This window comes from Mustela putorius, unplaced genomic scaffold (genome assembly GCF_011764305.1).
Source record: "Mustela putorius furo isolate JIRA1106 unplaced genomic scaffold, ASM1176430v1.1 tig00000905_pilon_pilon_pilon, whole genome shotgun sequence".
NCBI lineage: Eukaryota > Metazoa > Chordata > Mammalia > Carnivora > Mustelidae > Mustela > Mustela putorius.
In genome coordinates, this window is record NW_025421511.1 from 4,487,446 (window position 1) to 4,506,401 (window position 18,956).

Consider the following 18,956-nt stretch of genomic DNA (forward strand, 5'->3'; position numbering starts at 1 on the left):
CCCTGTGGACTTTGGGTGACTTTCCACCCAGATGTGGAAATTCCGCCCAGATGTGGAAATCTAGACATGCCTTTGGGGCCATGGCAGGAACGGTGAAGCCTCCTTTGTGAGCACAGACAGCTCAGGGGAAGAGAAGGAGACTTCCCCTCATGTTTCTTAGTATCCTGTTTTCTCTGCTCTAGAGTCCACAGCAGCGTTTGCCTCGGGGCATATTACATGCGTTCATGGAATGTTATTAGCTCACGTGACAAGTAGGGCTTGTTCTCTCCCTCATCGGACTTGCACAAGTAGACCTTTATACTCATTGTTTGCTCGGTAGCTTCTCCATCACTACCTTCTCCGCTCTGTCCCCCGCTCTAACCCCACACGTCCTGGTCCATGATACACTCTCAGCAAAAACTCCTCGAATACGTAAAAGGTGGACCTGTTACTTGACTACCACACATAAATCATGGCAAGGATATCTTTGTTCAACGTCCGACAGCTATTAAGTGACGTAAAGAACATCAGAAGCCAGAAATGTGTCCTCCCAAGGAAATTAGCGTATTGTTTCTTTTGTCCTTGGAAAGGCTTTATCCTTCATGTTTGTTTTGTTGTGTTTTTCCCCATTGGGAAGGGTGCGCCCGTGTTTAATACGGTTATACGAGTCTAAGATTCACCTTGAAATGTGAAAATGCACTAGGGAAGCCTTGGAGATCACAGATGATGGGTCAGGAGCGGGTGCAGACCCTCACGTCCCCAGCAGGGCTGCCGGCCCCTCCCTTCAGTGCCCTCGGTACGGAAATACTTTGTGGTGACTGTCTTGCTCGGTGTCGGCCCATCTGCTCTTTACTGTCTCTTATTTATTGTGGTGTGAGCTCGGCCCTGGGGCGTCGTGGGAGTGGACTGTGGGTAAGGGGGAAAGGGAGCACCATCCCTGACTTCTGGCCGCTGCCCCACGGTGGTGAGAGCAGATAGCCCCATGGCAGGGGAACAAACGTGGCCGGCCAGAGCCAGCTGCCTTCAAGGTGGAAGGACCTTTGAGTTGAGCTGAGAAGAAACGGACCAGCTCAGCCTGGATGCACAGGAGGAGGAAAGCCTTTGGACTTTTCATACAGGGTGAACTTTTGCATGAAGTTTGGAGGTGAGACAAAGTATGACATCTTCTGGGGACACTGACTAGCTCCGAATGACCGCAGACTAGATCACGGCCTCATTGCATAAATCATAGCTGTCCGTGTGCTTTGCTTTGCTACTTTACAAAGCAAGGTTTGGGGCCTCCAAACCCACTTATCAATGTTCATGCCTTAACGTTTCTAAAATGTTCTCCATGGCGCCTTCTCCTAATGACTCTGCCCAAAACTTGGGCCGGATTCGATGTATTTTCCACTGGAACATTCCCCACCGCCTTAGACATACCCATGCCTCTATGTGATGAACCCAGCAGCGTACCATGTACCACCTCGTGCCATGTCATCGCTCACTGTTTTCTACAGAAGATGCGTTTCTCTCATTTTACGATGCAGTTTCACCAGTTTTGCCACCTAAATTTGACACCTTTCATAACAAGTCTTCGAAAGCTCCAGAAGATTCATGCTAGTGGCAGGCACTCCGACCCCTCTATCAGAGTTTGGTTGATTAAAAAGTCTACTTCGTTTGTGACTTTGATGTATCATACTGCTCTCCGAGTGTCGTAATGTGTCTCAGATTATGATGCTAATATGTAGTCACTTCATTTTCCCCTCGATAAGACAAAATAATTGCCATGGCAACAGAAAATACCAATTCATTAAGTAAAATAAAATAGGCTGATTAGGGATTGTGAGTCTTGGCAGAGATGAAAGCTGGTGAGAGGAGGAAAAGCATCAAGAAAACCCCACGTATATTATTTTCTCTCATTTCTTCAGGTATAGATCTGCCAAGAATTGATAACTTATTTTTTTAATTTAGGCAGGTAGACGTGGATACCACCCTTTTAGGCAGTTGAATATGTTTTAGAAATCTCACTTAAAACAACAACACAATTTCCATGATTTATTTATGCATCATTTCCATGTAATTCCTCATATCACATAGCACAATGGATTATCAGCTCGGTCACAGAAGATAACTGAGTGACTGAGTAAGGGCTTTTTTTTTTTTTAATTTTTTTAATTACATGAGAATGACTTTATCCTGAAAGGATTTTGAGTGTTTGGAGAATATATTAAACGGAATTTAGATACCTTAGCTTAGAAGTATAATTCTTCTAAGGTTTTAAGACTTTAGTGGAATTACTTTGACAAAGTAGCTACTGAAAATATTCACCATTATTTCTCATAAGGAAAATTTTGGCAAAGGGACTTTTGAGACTTAGACATTTTTAACTGTGTCCTTTCTAAAGTTGACTGTATTGGGGCTTAATTTTCTTTGCTTCCTTTTCAGCTCCTTGTGGATATAATGTAACATCTCAGAATGGTACCATTTATTCTCCTGGATTTCCAGACGAGTACCCAATCCTGAAGGACTGCCTTTGGCTGATCACCGTCCTACCCGGCCATGGGGTCTACATCAACTTCACGTTGCTACAGACGGAAGCCGTGAATGATTACATTGCTGTCTGGTAGGGGAGCCTTTCTGTGTGAACTCATCTGTGATTGTGTCAAACTGTTCTCGCAACCACAGACGTGGGGCTTTGATGTCAGATGACACATTAAGAAGTGAAGTTTTTAGGTAAATATTGGAAAGGATATTTACGAAGGAAATCAAGTGATATGGGGAATAAATGTCATGTGACATGTTTGCATTTTGTTAATTCAGGATTCCTCTGAATAGAGATTACCCCAACATAGTTGGATTATACATTTTTTTTTAAGTGCGATTTTTCTTTTTTTATAAAAGAAAAGTTGGTTAGGAATCTTTTGCCATGATAAGAATTCGGTGCTCCTGGAAACATTGAAGAGATAATTACACACAACCCTCCCGCTGTCCTGTGTACACACGGCAGGACTGCGCGTCCATACGATGTGCAGGAAGTGACACTGAGCCAGCTCAGGCCTGGGGATTTGGGTTCTGCTTCTCTTTCCAAGGAGTCATGTGGCCTTGGGTAATTACTTACGTGAACCTTGGCTACATTCACGTCCTTGGGAATGACTACCCTACCTTTGCTTTTGGAAGTGAGAGGTTATAGGGGACACAGAGATTGACAAGTCCTCTGTGAAACTACGATGGGAGAAGGGGAGAGGACCAGTGGGGTGTGAGGAGGTGAGCTCCATCCAGGCTTGAAAATCAGGATGTGCTGCCAGAAAATATTTCCATGAAAACTATGAATTTATGGGAGGTAGCAATGTGGTATGCATGTGTGTGTGCCTCAGAACTTGGTGTAGAAAGTTGGTGTAAATGGTACGGGTTATTGTGGATATTGGAAAGCCTGTACAGCGAGCTGAAGACAGGTGACTTCAGGGTATTGGAAGGTGTCAGGGATGGGTTTTATGGGGTCCAAGTGAGCAGGACAGAGAGTACAGGAACTTATAAATCACGTGAAAGATCCCAGGCTTAGTTCTAAGAGTGATGAAGATTTTCTAGGGTTTTAGGAAGGGGAGTCACGGGCTGCAGAATTCCCAGTCTTGTTTGGTGGGAAATGAGTCAACTGAGGGCAGGAAGGGAGACCGGCTTCTGAGGCTCTAGAAGTAACTCTTGCAGGGAGGAGAGATTGGCAGAACCAGCGGCTGAGGGGTGAGGAGGAATGGGGAGCCTGAAATATTAAATTTTTGCCCTTTCAAAGGCAAAACAAAACCACATTATACCACCAGCCGTTTCACCTGGATTAACCTACAGATGCAGCAGGTAGACGCAAAAGCTCCTCATAGTCAACCAAGTGCAGTGTCCGTTGTCAGAGCCCTAATGAGAAAGAGACCAAGGAGGCTGGCCAACTTTGTGACATTAAACACTCGCTGTTTCTAAACACAGTGTCCACAAGACAGTAGTATTTTATTCAGTTTGTTAAAAACACAAAAATTCAACTGAGTAAATTTGAAGATCTAATTGGTTTTATTTATTGATTCCTGACTCCGGTTAACACTCCACTGGGCAGGAGAGAGGTGCTCTGAGGAGTTAGGTGTACACAATGGAAGATTCTTATAGGAAGAGGGTGGGGCAAGACATTGTTAGCAGGAGAAAGGATTGTTTCAGGCAAGGTCACCTTCCCTGAGGGGGGGGGGGCTGGCGGTCTCATCATGCAGTTTACCTCATCTTGGTGAGGGGAGGGGGTGCTGGGCACTGATGGAAACCTTCCACGCAACCTTATTGATGCTGAACATTTCTGAATGATTGGCTTAAACATTGACTCCAAGAGCAGCAGAAAGTGCAATTAAGTGTTGCTTTGCTATCCTGGGGCAAGTAGCTGGACCTTCACACTGTCATTTCCTTTTTAACAAAGTCTTAAAAACTTTGTACTTCAGTAGCAAGATCTCCATAAATTTCACCCATCGTTAGAAGAGACACCATGGAATTGAGACTTTCAAACATGGATGTTTGAAAGGCAGCTGATACATGATATTACAGTAACTAACTGTAAGAGCCCTAATGTGTCTCTGTTAGGGCTCTGAAAAGGTCTACAGTGGGGTGAGTAAAGTCAGCCCCAAAATCTCCAGGTGTGAGCACCAGCTCGGTCCCCTGGAGCCCAGGCTCAGACCAAGCTGCTTGGGCAGGATGGAAGCCACATGTTGGAAGAAAGTGGTTGTTGGTTTCAGCTGTGATTAGGAACTTTCTCCTCAAACTTCTCTCTTTCCTAGGGATGGTCCTGACCAGAACTCACCTCAGCTGGGAGTTTTCAGTGGCAACACAGCCCTGGAAACGGCATACAGCTCCACCAACCAGGTCCTGCTCAAGTTCCACAGCGATTTTTCCAACGGAGGCTTCTTTGTTCTCAATTTTCACGGTCAGTGCATTCTCACCTTGTCGATTAAGGCGAAGAATTTCATTTGGTTCTCCTGATAGTGTTGACATATGGCTCCTTTCCAGCTAGAGTTCCTTGGTCTTGCCAAGCAAGAGCCTTCTGAGACTTTCTTGCTTTCAGTGCCAGAGGTCCCTGTGACCCTCTTTTGCTTGATGCTGTTTGTAGATGGCCCATCTGGTGTGGGGGAAGCTTGGACTCATTCCAAGAGAAGAGTATTGCTGGTGAGACTCAGATCCAGGGACCCTTGAAATCAGTTTAGTAGCTTTCCTAGAGTCCCTGTGTCGCCTGCAGAGGAGTCAAGGTAGCAAATGCCACAGAGTTATGGTTGAGGCAACAGGGCACTAAATGACTTTGAAAACCAATAATTTGGAGAAAAGCGTATCAATCCCTTGTTGTATCTGGTGAGGGCTGCACCCATGGAAGTCGCCAGCGTGGGGTTCCGAGAGGTACCTTAGCGAATGTGAATGTGGACCTGGCACCAGGCCATGGGTGAAGCATTTCCTTCCAGAAGCCCCGAATTATGTAAAGTGGCTTTATTTAAATGCCCGAGTTTTAAAAACTGTTCCCTCTCCCCTTTGACTTTCCATATTCATGGGTGTGAAATAATCCTATAAGCTTGAGAATGTTCTAAAACGATGATTTACAAACATAGACCTCGCAGGGTACCTGGGCATGAAAACAATAGAAGCAGAATGCTTGTTGTAATGATTTTGTTTATTCAGCAAATGTAATTGCAGTTTTGTTTTTCTTTCTATAAACCCTTTAGCATTTCAGCTCAAGAAATGCCAACCTCCCCCGTCAGTTCCACAGGCAGAAATGCTTATGGAGGATGAGGATTTTGAAATAGGTAACGTGTTCTTTGTTGCAACATCATTAGCTCAGCCCAACTTTTTTAACACTCACCCTCACTGCGGTAATTACTCACGTGAGTAAGTGAGTATTTGTCAGAATGTCCTAAAGCATTGCTAGGGAGTTCATATATCGAAGAAATATGCATTTCTTCCTCCACTGCCACGGTGTTTGTTTTTAGCTATTTCAGCTTTGCTTCTGTCATCTGAGCATACCCTCACCTCACCAGGCCCACCAGCATTTGCTAGCTTGTCTTTTTCTTTTAAATAAGGTATTCGGAGACAGACTTAAACAGATATTTGCGTTTAGTTAGGAAAAGATGTTCTCGCACAAGAAGGGCTTAATCATTGGTAGCTAAAATAATGATGACTATGACTTTGACCTTTCATTGAAATTGGAATGTAATTGGTGAGTGTACTTAATGGTAATATTTAGAAATTCTGCTTTATCATTCCGTATTAATGGCGAGTTTCATTAAATAACCATCAGGTCACATTAGGTGACCCGCTGCCGCATATGTCTGTGGTGTAATTACTGTGACCCAGGATTTCTCTGTCTCAACTACAAACACAACACTGTGTTCTCCCCCCGAGTTTCAGACCACTGATCAAACCACGTGACCCATTTTCTGCTCTCCTCCTAATGGCTCAGTTAATGGGAACATTGTGCTAATTAGGCCAAGGTCGCAGGTTAGCCCTCTCTGGATGCATTGAAGCCATCCTGTGTTGCACCCGTAAATCCCAAGCAATCCCAATCCGCCTTCTTTTTTTTTTTTGAGTAGTAATTGTGGGGGAGGGGCGGGACCATAGACACATCAGTCTGTGACAAAACCTGCCCCATGCGCTGTCTGGTATCTGGGAAGACAGCGTTTTTATAAGTCAAGAAGTGACAACAGTCCCCTTTGATTAAATAAACTAGAAATGAATCCCGATGTGGGTCCAGAAGTGCTTTGCTCCCTGACGTCCTTCAGTAGGTGGCCATCTCGACCTTTCCTGCCCTCACTCACGGGGTGTGTCATGGAAACATAGTCCCAGGTGAGCTCTGTTGGCTCTTGCAGGGGACTTCGTGAAGTACCAGTGCCACCCTGGGTACACGCTGTCTGGGACGGACACCCTGACCTGCAAGCTCAGTGCCCAACTGCAGTTTGAAGGTGCCCTCCCAACGTGTGAAGGTATGCACAGCTTGCGGCGGCCTGCGCTTCCCATAGAGTTGTGAACTGTGCACGATCTCCTTGCAAATCAGATCACCTGCCAACAAATACCTAATTGCCTTTCTCCTTTAGCTACGTGTAAAATACAAATCAAAAGCGTATCAAATAAGAGGTCTTTTCTTCCCCAGTAGCTTACCAGAAAATGTTCATATATATGGCTAAGTTAAAATAATTTAGAAATAGGGGCACCTGGGTGGCTCAGTGGGGTAAGCCGCTGCCTTCGGCTCAGGTCATGATCTCAGGGTCCTGGGATCAAGTCCCGCATCAGGCTCTCAGCTCAGCGGGGAGCCTGCTTCCTCCTCTCTCTCTCTGTATGCCTCTCTGCCTACTTATGATCTCTGTCTGTCAAATAAATAAATAATATCTTAAAAAAATTAGAAATAACAGTCTGAATACCTACCACCGAGGTTCCACCATCCATGTACTCTATATATCCTTAGTCGTGTGTCTCTTATCTTTCTATCCATCCATTAATGTTACTTTTGTTGTATTTCAAGGCAAATTACAGGCATCACAACACTTCCCTCTAAATACATTAGTATCTGTAAAATTATCTAGTGCTTACTATTTTCTATAAGATTTATAAGCATTGGCATGCGCCTTGGTGCAATAAGATGCACATATTTCATACATTCACATGTCTTTAAAACACATAGAGCAGATGCAATCACAAGATACACAATAGCGCAAGACTTGAGGCTGAATCTATTGATTTAAGTGATTGAAGTATTTAAGTAGGTCACTTTAAACTATTTGAAAGTCTCTACTCTTAAGTAATATTGGGGCAATAAACACTTGAAAAAACATAAGTATGCTATAATATCTCAATGTAAGTCAGAAGTATGATGGTTTGGCCAGTTGGAAAGCTTTCCACATTAGAATAGTTTTGATTTTGTGACTTCAGAATCACAATAAACATTCAATTCATTTAAAGAATGGGACCACCCCCGTTTCAAGAAATTTGAACATTATCATATGATATAAGCACCTAAAAGGCCCCAAAATTTAGGAAGAGAAGACCCAGTGATTCAGTGTAGACAGTGACCGCAGGTGAATCATTAATCCTTGGGCATCGAGTGTGAGGAGGATCTGGATCGGCCTCATTTGTGAGATGTTTGTGACGATGCAGAGAACATTAAGTGAGTCATTACAGGTGTTCTAATGTGAATTATCAGCCCCACGAAGAAGTAACTTCCTTTGCACTGTGCACGTGCCCCCACACTTGAATGGAGTCTCCTAGAATGTGCGCTCACTTCCTGCGTCCTCCTCCTGCAAGAGGCGCAATCCTAGCCCCCTGGGGAGAGGGAGACGATTCTCAGCATCTGAAGAAAATCTGGGACGCTGTGGTCTTAAATAACCATGACTGCTCAGACCAATTCTAAGAAACACTGCTTTCAGATTGTACCTCGGGGAGCACAGGTGTGTGTGGGCAAAGACCGTCCCCTCAGAAGCACACCTTCTTCAGTCCATGGGATGCTCTAGCCACGCGGAGGACCCACACAGTTCTGGAAGTCACTGGCACTTTGCCTCACACCTGCCTGGTTTAAAATTGGGACACCGCTCGGGGTGATAAGTCAGGAGACTGAGTCATTACTTTTTAGGAACAAATCGGTGTATACGTACCATATTACATCAGCAACAACCATCTACAGTGTTTGTTTGTTTTTTTCCCCTCAAGGTGCAAGGGGATATAAAATATTCATCTTTTTCCATTTTATATAGAAATTACCTGAGGTAAACCCTCACATTTTTAGGGCACATCTTAATTCCAACAAACAGCCTAAAGTTTCTCAGCATAGATGATTTCAAACAGGGGTGGTCTTAGTTGATGAGTGAAGAAAGGCACACATATTTATTTAATATGCTACTTCAAAAAGAGGGAAAATTACTTTATTATGTTGGCTATGCCCAAGATTAACCTCATTTTTATTTAAATGAAATTAATTCATGACAGTCCAGGAACTGAGTAAATCAGCACAACATGAGCATCATTCTCTAAATTACTTGGCTCTCACACACGGTTGCAGGAAGGATTCTGCTAACAAGACACGTTCTCTCTGCTCAGACCGAGTGCCCATGTCCCACTGAACACCCAGCAGTTACTACAGAGGACAGCGTAGTTCTCTACTGTTTCCCTTCAGGAGTAAATATCTTTAAAACAAGGTATTTTAACAAGAGTTATTAAGAGATATTAAAACAAGATATTAAGAGATATTAAAACAAGAGTTACCTAAATGCATTCTTTAAGAAAAAGAACGAAGGGCTCAGATGTCTTTTATCAAATAATCATTTAATGATAACCTTTCTCCCAGCACTTTCTAAAATTATTTGGTTGGTCTCAAGGGGAGAGAGTCGGTAATCCCGTGATAAATTATAGGTGGAAAATTGTGTGGGTTATGAGTCCTACTAAGTTTTGCTTTGAAAATTGTCTCCAGAGGCGCCTGGGTGGCTCAATGGGTTAAGCCTCTGCCTTCGGCTCAGGTCATGATCTCAGGGTCCCAGGGTTGAGTCCCGCCTCACATTAAGATGTGCCCTAAAAATGTGAAGGTTTACCACCTTGCTCAGCGGGAAGCCTGCTTCTCCCTTCCCTCTGCAGCGCTCCCTGCTTGTGCTTGTTTTCTCTCTGTCTCTATCAAATAAATAAATAAAATCTTTAAAAGAGATCTAAAAAAATGAAAATTATCACCACTTTGAGGGTGATTGATTGTTCCTTGGGAACAGTGGGAGCAAATTGTTCCTTGAAAATTAGCATCCCATGCAGATACACCTTCTTGGATGCCCATCTTAATTTAGGAAACATTGAATGAGGGTCTGGAATGTTTTCCAGAACCACCAAGCAATTCTCCCAGTCTCTCCAAACCCGAGCTGAGTGCCCTACAGTTGAAACCAATTCTGACACTCTCTGCCTGGAGACAGTGCCTGACCCCACAGGTTAAGGGCTCAGTCCTAAAAGACGGCTCCCCCTTTGGAGGCCCGTCACAAAGCCAACTTGTCGTCTGTGTTTCTGACGGACCTGCTCTGGATCAGAAGCACTCATAATCCCCTCTTTGGTTTTTATCCTATGCTAGAAGAGCTTATATAACCCAGGGAAACATTTACTTAGATTTAGCATTGCGAATATAGTATTGTGAAGAATTCCAGTCTGTATCCTTTACTATAGAAAGGGGATAGGTGAAGAGTCAGAGGAAGACGTACACGGTGCAGGGTCTAGAGGGGTCTCAGCACAGGAGCTTCTGTGCCCTGGATTGGGGTCTAAGAATTTTTATAGAGCTAATCATCGCTTTTTTTTTTTTTAATTAAGAAACATGTATTTTCAGTGAACACTAAAGACAGCCAGTGTCCTTTTAATAATGAGCACTTCTTGAAGAGCTGTAAGACACAGATCAAGGGCTCCCAGAGACACCTTTCTTACTGGTCCATAGGGTTCTCTATTCACAATTCTCTGGGTCCTACAGGTGCTTTTAAGAATTAGTTTTCATTGTTTATAAATCCTAACATTTGATTGCATTACTTTTGCTGAAGCCCTGAAAGAAGCTTCAAATAGTATGCTTTGGTTTTAAGCCTCCCATTTCTTTTTTCTTCAAAAAATAAGCTGAAGGAATAACTTCTTGTGGAGGTGTGGTGACTCAACATTCAGGTGCCTATCTCAGAGAGGCACGTGCCTTCAGAGGCGCCTTTGATGGGAACCTCCAACAGATGCTTCCCCCAGCGGGAGGTCGTCAGGGTCCCCTCCGGAGACAGGGCTGTGTTTTAAGTGTGAGTGCTGGTAGAGAGTGAACAGCCTGGCCCAGGGAGAGCCTGTGGTCTCTGAAACTTCCCACCGTGGCTGGGCGCTGCTCCTAGCAACACTTTATAGCAAGGCCCAGGAAGGTCTAGGCATGTATGAAGGAGCAAGAGACACAAATGAATCAAAACCACGTTTGCTCCCAGGGAGACACACTCAAGTGCATTTTTAACCAATACGTATATCTGGAAAAAATAATGAGTGTTGTAAGAAAAAGGAAGCACATCATTTCAGTTGCATTTTCATTCCTTCTTCTCCCAGCAGTAGAAGCAGCATTTTGGGGAAACCGGTGGGAGTGAGAATAGGCGTGCTTGAGATTCCGCCTCTGAGTCATCACCACTCACTCCTTTCCCAGCCTGGCAGGGACTCCGGCTCTATAGGTGGATTTTGGCAACGTGGCATCGGTTTCCAGTTTCTAGATGACCGGAACTTCCAGTGTTGCCTAATAATGATAGTGGCGGTGATGCAATCAGAAGGATGCGGCTTGGACTAAATGTTTTCAGAATTCAGAACGAACTGTGCTGGGCCTCAGCGGCTTTAGTCAGGAGGAGGCAGGAGGTGGCCCGTGCCTCGCGGGTGTGGAAATGCCTTCTGCCCGTGTAGCGCTTCAGACCGAAGGAAAGGGTTTACATGTATCTCTCTGATCACGACCCTGACAAGTAGCTTTGCTGCTGTCTGGTTACCTCATGGCTGAGAAACGCTCATAGTCTCACGGTGAGGTCAGGCGGGTCGGTGGAGATTCTAAAGCTCCAGGCCCTACACATATGCATCAGATGAAAGGCTAGTTGTCTTCTACTGTGTTCTTTTAAAAAATGCCAATGTGTTCATTTTTGAAAGGGCATAATATATTTCAGAGTGACCTCACCACCCTACTGTATATAGAAATTACTTTCTAAACAAAATTGCTTTAGTCTGAGTGTTTTGGCTTTATTTGACAGACAGAGATCACAAGTAGGCAATCACAAGGGCTACCCAATTTAACATTCTAAATATATTTTTTTAAGATTTTATTTATTTATGTAACAGAAAGAGATCACAAGTAGGCAGAGGCAGGCGGGGGTTGGGGGAGGCAGGCTCCCTGCTGAGCAGAGATCCCGATGTGGGGCTCAATCCCAGGACCCTGAGATCATGACCTGAGCTGAAGGCAGAGGCTTTAACCCACTGAGCCACCCAGGTGCCCCAACATTGTAAATATTCTTAAAAATCTACCTAAAATACTTCTTTATTTAAAAGGTTCTAGGAAATGTTTCATTGTTAGCGATCTTATGCCTAAACATTTTGTAAATGTAAGGTACATCTGAATAAGAACACTAAGGTAAATTTTTTAAAAAAGGAAAAATTTCCTTTTAACAGTTACTTGAATCAAAACATATTACATAAGCTTCACTCATCTTTTTGGGAAATCATTTCAAAACTTATGTATTACTAATATAAATTTAATTAATTAAAATAAAATGAAATTAATTAAATTTAATAATATAATTTTAATTAATTAAAAGGAGATGATTCATCAAATAAGACACATTTCCTGTAATGAAACTCCTTTCTCATGAAGGAAAAGCTGATCATTTAACTTTAAAATTTACAAATTGTTTTTCTATATCTCTGTTAAATTTGAATCATTATCAATAAGTGATATAATTTTTTCTTAATAGTTGTATAAATACATTATTTCTGAAAGATAATTAAATGATCAATTAGATAAATTACTAATTAGGAGTCTGGTGATTTTCTTTTGCATGTTCATGCCTAAGCAGATCAGTTTTATTTTGATTACCTTAAAAGTAGTAGAATAAAGAAAAAAGGAAATAGGAGGGATAAAAGTATGTCAGTGTGTCCACACTGTCTTAATGATTCATTCATAATGATAAACTCATAAGGGATTCATTTTGATAAATTCATCCTTTAGAAATCACATTGATACAACCCAGATATCCAATATGGCTTTCAGCCCAGGACTTTCTGACTTGTCTCTTGTCATAGTGTCAAGTAATCAAGTCAAATTTTTAAAATTTACTGTTGTAAATATAATCACAAGTATAATTAAAGGCATAAATAAATGCATTTTCTACTACTGTATATAATTGCACAACGTTTTTGTAATATTGCATTGAAAAGGTGAGATCTTGCTTTTTAGTTGAGTGAGAAAACATGGGGCCTTAAGATCAAATCTGCAATGCACCTGCCCCAAAATGAGGTGTGTGGGCAATTCCATCCTAGAAGGTTACTATGGATGGAAGGTACAGGATGGCTTTAAGCATTCCTGTACCCGTACTTCCCACTTGACTCACAAGGGGCAGATCAGCATTGCTTCATGACCCTTTCCAGATAAACAAAGCTTTCAGGTTCCAGGCTTCTTTTCAGCTTTGTCAGATTGGGCTACCCTAGAGTTGTGTCAGTGACAATAAAGTCTTTGACCCTACATTTCCTTAACGGTAAATGAAATCAATCAATCAATCAGTCTAGTCACCCTATGTCCCAACAACATTTCTATATGTATGTAATTCTCATTTAAATTACAGAGTGCTAGTAAAGTGTGACTTGTTATCATTTAGTGCTGTTCTGCTGTGTTTCTACCCTGTATTAAATTGGGTCATAGTTCAGTAGGGTCGTTCCCCCTCCATCGCCATTGGCTTATAAATACAGAGATAGAGACTCTCCCACTGACGTTGGGTTCACTTTGTTAAGGAAGACTTTTACTGACATGTTTCTCGTTAGCACAATGCCCTGCGAATGAAGTCCGGACGGAGTCCTCTGGAGTCATCCTCAGTCCTGGTTACCCGGGCAATTACTTTAACTCCCAGACATGCTCATGGAGTATTAAAGTGGAACCGCACTACAACATCACAATCTTCGTGGACACATTTCAAAGTGAAAAGCAATTTGATGCCCTGGAAGTATTTGATGGTAAGTTTCTTTGCTGTTTTATTTATTTATTTTTTTTACCGACCAGTGATCTCTATGGAGTGTAATAAAAACACCACCATGATGCTTTTACTACACGAGGGCTTTCATATATTCTTGAGTTGAACTGTATCTTCCCCAAACAGAAAATAAATTATTTCAACCTGGTAGAGTCTCAAGAGTCTGGAACATGAACATACTTTTGTTAATGTTTCAACTTTTATGCAATTATATGCTAACAATGCACTGTGACAATGTCCTGAATTTATTTGAACTATTACTTAATTTTTTTGCTGTGGAAATTTAGAGTAGATGACCCCAAAAAGCTCTTCCTTTCTCTCTTTCTAGTATTCTACTGATGCAGAGGATATCTTAGGAAATTTAAGAGAGCTAAAGGTACTTTAATCCATTGAGACAATTATTTTACTAGAACTACATAAAATAATGGGTCACAGAGATTTCCAGATGATAAATGCTACAGAAGCCTTTAATGTGCAATCTTTTAAAAAAATCATACAACGCACTTACCAGATGTTAATACTGTTTTCAACTCTAGTGTTGTATGTTTTTATACATTTCTAACAAACTTATTAACAGAACAATGCCATGCTTACAAGTAGTATGTGGTTGAATTGTCAATTTGTAATGGAGATGTTGTTAATATTTTTCTTTGTATAGCAGCATTATCATAGCCCAGAAAATTAGACCAAGGTACAATTATGGCTGCACATAATAATAAGGCATTTGCATGTTTTGAGGGACTGGTCATTGAGTTGAATAAGCTAACAATAATGACTGTAGTTTGTTCTGTGAGTGTCTACATGCCTTCTACGTTCTCGATGAATTGTCATAGTCGAGTTGATCACATGGATAGATGCTGCGTGAATCAATTTATGTATTTCCTAAGATGATGAGCCACTAAACTGGAAATTGAACTCACACTTATATACATGGAAGCAGAGGGCTGAGGAGCACTATTTCCATTTTAAGAGTGTTTTGTCTAAGTGTATGTTGAAGCAGATGTGGACTGCTGAAGACTTTCCTGTAGTTTTTATGATAGAGAGAAGTCACATATTAGCCAAGAAACGAAAGGGGATTCTTACGTCAGTGAGGAAGCAGGTAGGCTTGGTTCTGGGATCAGTTAGATGACATGCACACCAAGGTAGGTGAGCAGCCAGTTTCCGGGTTAGGGTTAGGGTTGTGTGTGTGCGTGTGTGTGTGTGTATTCGTATACACATTGTATGAATTAAATGTGTTTACATAATTACTGTAAATGTGTTCATGGCCCCTCAGTTCACCTCAGGGATGAATGGATGGGAGTTCGGCTGACAGTGCTTCTCCTGCTTCCAGTTACAGCAGCACGGTCACAGCAGTATTTATCCTTATGGGCTTACAACTGGATCTCCCCAAAATCGGGGTGGATCATCCCTATTACAAAAGTAGATGATAGAGGTAATATCAAAACACTTGCTGTTAAAATTACCAGAGATCCATGGTTAGCTTTGTTCTAGCCTCAAAGATTTGTCTATAAAATGAAAGGGAAACATTTTATAGGAATAGTTTTTAAGTGTTAGCATTTCTGTTGCATTAAGGGTCATGTCTACCGCACCTCTCTTTGTCTTCTGGAAGACAGTCTTCCTTTATGGATCAAGAGGTGCAAAAAAAAAAAATGTGGAAAATATTGATTTTAAACTTTATTATCCCAGGAGTGTATTCTTGTCTGTAGTTCCAGTAGTGGCTAACCCTTGATTAAAAAAATAAATGAACAAAGAGCTTGAATCATTATACACCTCAACTGAGAAAGGTGTCAACATAAGGACTGTGGTGTCCACTTGTAACATACTTCATGGTTTCCATGCTGGTGGTGGGAACAGCTGCCCTCCATGATGGCTCGTGGTCTTTGATGCATGCTGACTGGATGCATATTTTTAAAGGCAAGTCCTTGAGGAAGCTCGTTATGTGTCAGGCAAAAAGAACAGATGGAAAGTGATGAAGAATTAGTTGCTGAATTAAAAATACCTGAAGCTTTACTCTTGGGTTCTGTCATGAAAAGTGATATTTTAAAACTTTACAAGTGCAAGTTAATTTCCCAGGGATATTTTATTTTAGAATATATATCATCTCTTTAGACAACAACAAGAAAACCAGTCCCCAAAACACATAGTCTTCTTTAAGTATCAAGTCTGGCCATCCTTTTATGGGGTGCCTTCCAGGAAACTGAGCGGTAGCATTTCATCTGTTCTGACTTTGCTCCAGCAAAACCGGACACGGCCTGAATCATCTCGAATGTACTAGTTTTTGTATTTGGTGTCTAGGGCTGCCATCCTGAAGTACCAGTGTAGGGGGCTTTGACAACAGGAATGTATTTCCTCCCAGGACTGGGATGCAGGTGTGGGCAGGGCTGGTTTCTCCAAGGTCTTGTCTCTCCTCATGTCCTCACGTGGCCACCCCCCCAGCGTGCCTTCCTCTCCTGATCTCTTCTCTGTGCAGGGACTCCAGTCCTACCAGATGAGGGCTCATTCCAGGGTCCTCCCTTAACTTGAATTATCTGTCTAAAGATCTTATCTCCAAATATGGTCACGCTCCAAGGTCCGGACCCGTATGACCTCACTGTGTCTATATTTGAAGAAATACAATTCTGTGATGTTTTGTTTGTTTGCTTTTGGAAAAAATAATTTTAACTGTCCTGATTGGGTTTACACAATAAGTGAGGTGGTGGTTTCTCAGTCACTTTGCTTGAATGCAAATCCTACGTACAACTCTCAGAGCGAGTCCGGTACGCCGATGAGACAGGCGCTGGCCCTCGCGGGGGTAACCGCGTTCTCCCTCCCGTCATGTGCTTCCTGGGAGGCTGCTGCGCAATGCCAAAAAGCCACGGAGCCGTCAGACTAGGAGGTGGTGCTGAGTTCACCAGCGGAGGGGGACTGTACGGGACACCCAGGAAGTGAGAATGCAGGTTCTGTCTCAAGAAGGCAGTTCCTGTCGGTCCTTGCCATCACGTTACGGCCGCTGGGGCCATTTTACGTCATTGCGCGCGGCACCTGCTTCTTCTGACTGCCTACTAGATACTGACTTTGTGACTTGAGTTCTTTAAAAATTTCAAATGTACCAAAAGGTGAAAAAAAATTTAAGATATAGATGTGGACTCATTACTGGATGTAATGAATTTTAGGATTTGGTCCAATTTACCTTAGGCTCCGATTTTTTTTTTTTAATTTTTTCAATTTATTTATTTTCAGAAAAACAGTATTCATTATTTTTTCACCACACCAGTGGTCCATGCAATCCGTGCCCTCTCTAATACCCACCACCTGGTTCCCCGACCTCCCACCCCCACCCCTTCAAACCCCTCAGATTGATTTTCAGAGTCCATAGTCTCTCATTTTGAGAAGCAAGAAGTACAGAGTCGCTTGGGGATTCCACGCATACCCAACGCCACAGGCATCTCTCCCAGGAGGAAGCAGCACCGAAGGGCATGGGGTCAGTGGGTCCCGCTTGCACGCGTGGTTCGAGCGGTGCCTACTTGATCTCTGTGTGAACATCCGTCTGTCTCTATCATGTAACTATGCATCTCTGTCTGCATCACGTCCTATCTATCCACACACACACACACACACAATTTAATATGGGAAACTTTGAATTTTTACATAATTGCTATCATATTTAGCTGCAGTTAGACTTCCTTAGCTGTCAACATGCTATTTTAAGAATCACCTATGCCCATCAGTGTTTATGGCGTCCGTTCATTCTAGATGTATATAGGATTGCTTTCCATGGCACTTTCCATTCTTTTCTAAAATGCCAAAATACAATCTAGGATCTAGGTTTTGCCATGCCACAGCAATGCTGGAGCTAACATTTGGCTCTATGAATAACGCTGGCGCCCATGGGCTGAAGTTTGCGGAACTAGGAAGCCTCCGGTTGTGCTGCGTGTCACAGACTGCTCTGCTGAGTGACTGTACTACTTCGTCCTGCTGCCAGTGTCACATGAAAGTCGTCATTTCTCCTGTACTTACAATATCGTCTGTACTAATGGGGATAAAAATTAATTTCATGTATCTTAATTATTCCTATCTTATAGTAAGGTTCATATGATCTATGTCTTATGTGTTAATGTGAAATGATGTTGATTGGCTATTTTCTTTGGCTTGTTTTTTAATCAGGGAATTTACTTGTTGCTTTATTCGTTTGGAACTCAGTCTACTATGGAAATAAGTGGAAATATCTATTGTACATTTAGACTCCTAACTGTGATAAAAAGCTATAAGTAGTCTGCATCTTGTAGGTATGAGCTCATAACTGAACTTCTTTTGGTTTTCTGTTTTATTTAGGTTCTTCTGGTCAGAGTCCTCTGTTGGTGGTCTTAAGTGGGAACCACACTGAACAGTTGAATTTTACAAGCAGGAGCAATCAGTTATACCTTCGCTGGTCCACTGATCATGCAACCAGTAAAAAAGGGTTCAAGATTCGGTATACAGGTTCGTAAGTGAAGCTCACAGTCAGCGTAACCGCGTTTTTAATACAAGTGATCTACAAGAAAATGGAGATAGAAATTTGTAATGTAAACCTAATATCCAAGGATGAGAAAGAAGTCCCATAGGGATAATACGATGGGAAATCACTCTGAGTAAGAGGTGTCTAACCTAGAGCAGAGAAAAGAAACAATTTATTGATTGATATTTTAATGATGATTGCTAAAATCATCAAGGTTCGAATTCACTTAGGGAAAACACGGGCATTGCCTCTAAAAGATAAAGAAATATAATGCAAAGCTAATTTTGAATTAGGTCTAAATGCTAAAGAGACAAACAGGAAGGGATATTCCTATTGATGTTAATTTTACAAGTGATAATCTCGTACTATTAGTAGTTTGTCTTTTTATTGATTATCTGTGTGTCTCTTCATATTTGCAGATTACGTGTATACACACACATATAAACACATACAAAATTAGTACATATTACAGATGGATGTATTTCCGCATCAACAGTTTCCTTTGTCCTTTTCTGTGTATTTCAATTATTCTCTGCCAGTGCTATTTGTACTAATTAAGGCAGCCAATGTATTTATGTTCTTTAAATCCTCTGTACATCTGTCAGTATGACCCGACCCACCCCTAATGTTTTACTGTCCTACAGAAAAAATAGACAACTTAAATTCCTCATATATTTTAATTAATGACAAAAAAAAAATATCCACGTTTTTCTCAGTATCTCACTCAATGATTTCCCGCAGTGGTAACTGAGCTAGTTTCCCTAAGGAGGGTGCCCACCAGCTACGTTTAATTGAGCAGT

At 42.0% G+C, this 18,956-nt stretch overlaps 1 protein-coding gene across 2 annotated transcripts in view; it reads left to right on the forward strand.

Annotated features, from left to right (window-relative positions):
• Positions 1-18,956, forward strand: part of CSMD1 (CUB and Sushi multiple domains 1) — a 1,951,187-nt gene that overhangs the window by 1,797,792 nt on the left and 134,439 nt on the right. For both annotated transcript variants that reach the window (XM_045086171.1, XM_045086170.1), the window contains 6 exons: positions 2,404-2,581; positions 4,752-4,897; positions 5,682-5,762; positions 6,822-6,935; positions 13,477-13,665; positions 17,994-18,140. In XM_045086171.1, the coding sequence (XP_044942106.1) occupies positions 2,404-2,581; positions 4,752-4,897; positions 5,682-5,762; positions 6,822-6,935; positions 13,477-13,665; positions 17,994-18,140 (855 nt within the window). The remainder of the gene's footprint in view (positions 1-2,403; positions 2,582-4,751; positions 4,898-5,681; positions 5,763-6,821; positions 6,936-13,476; positions 13,666-17,993; positions 18,141-18,956) is intronic.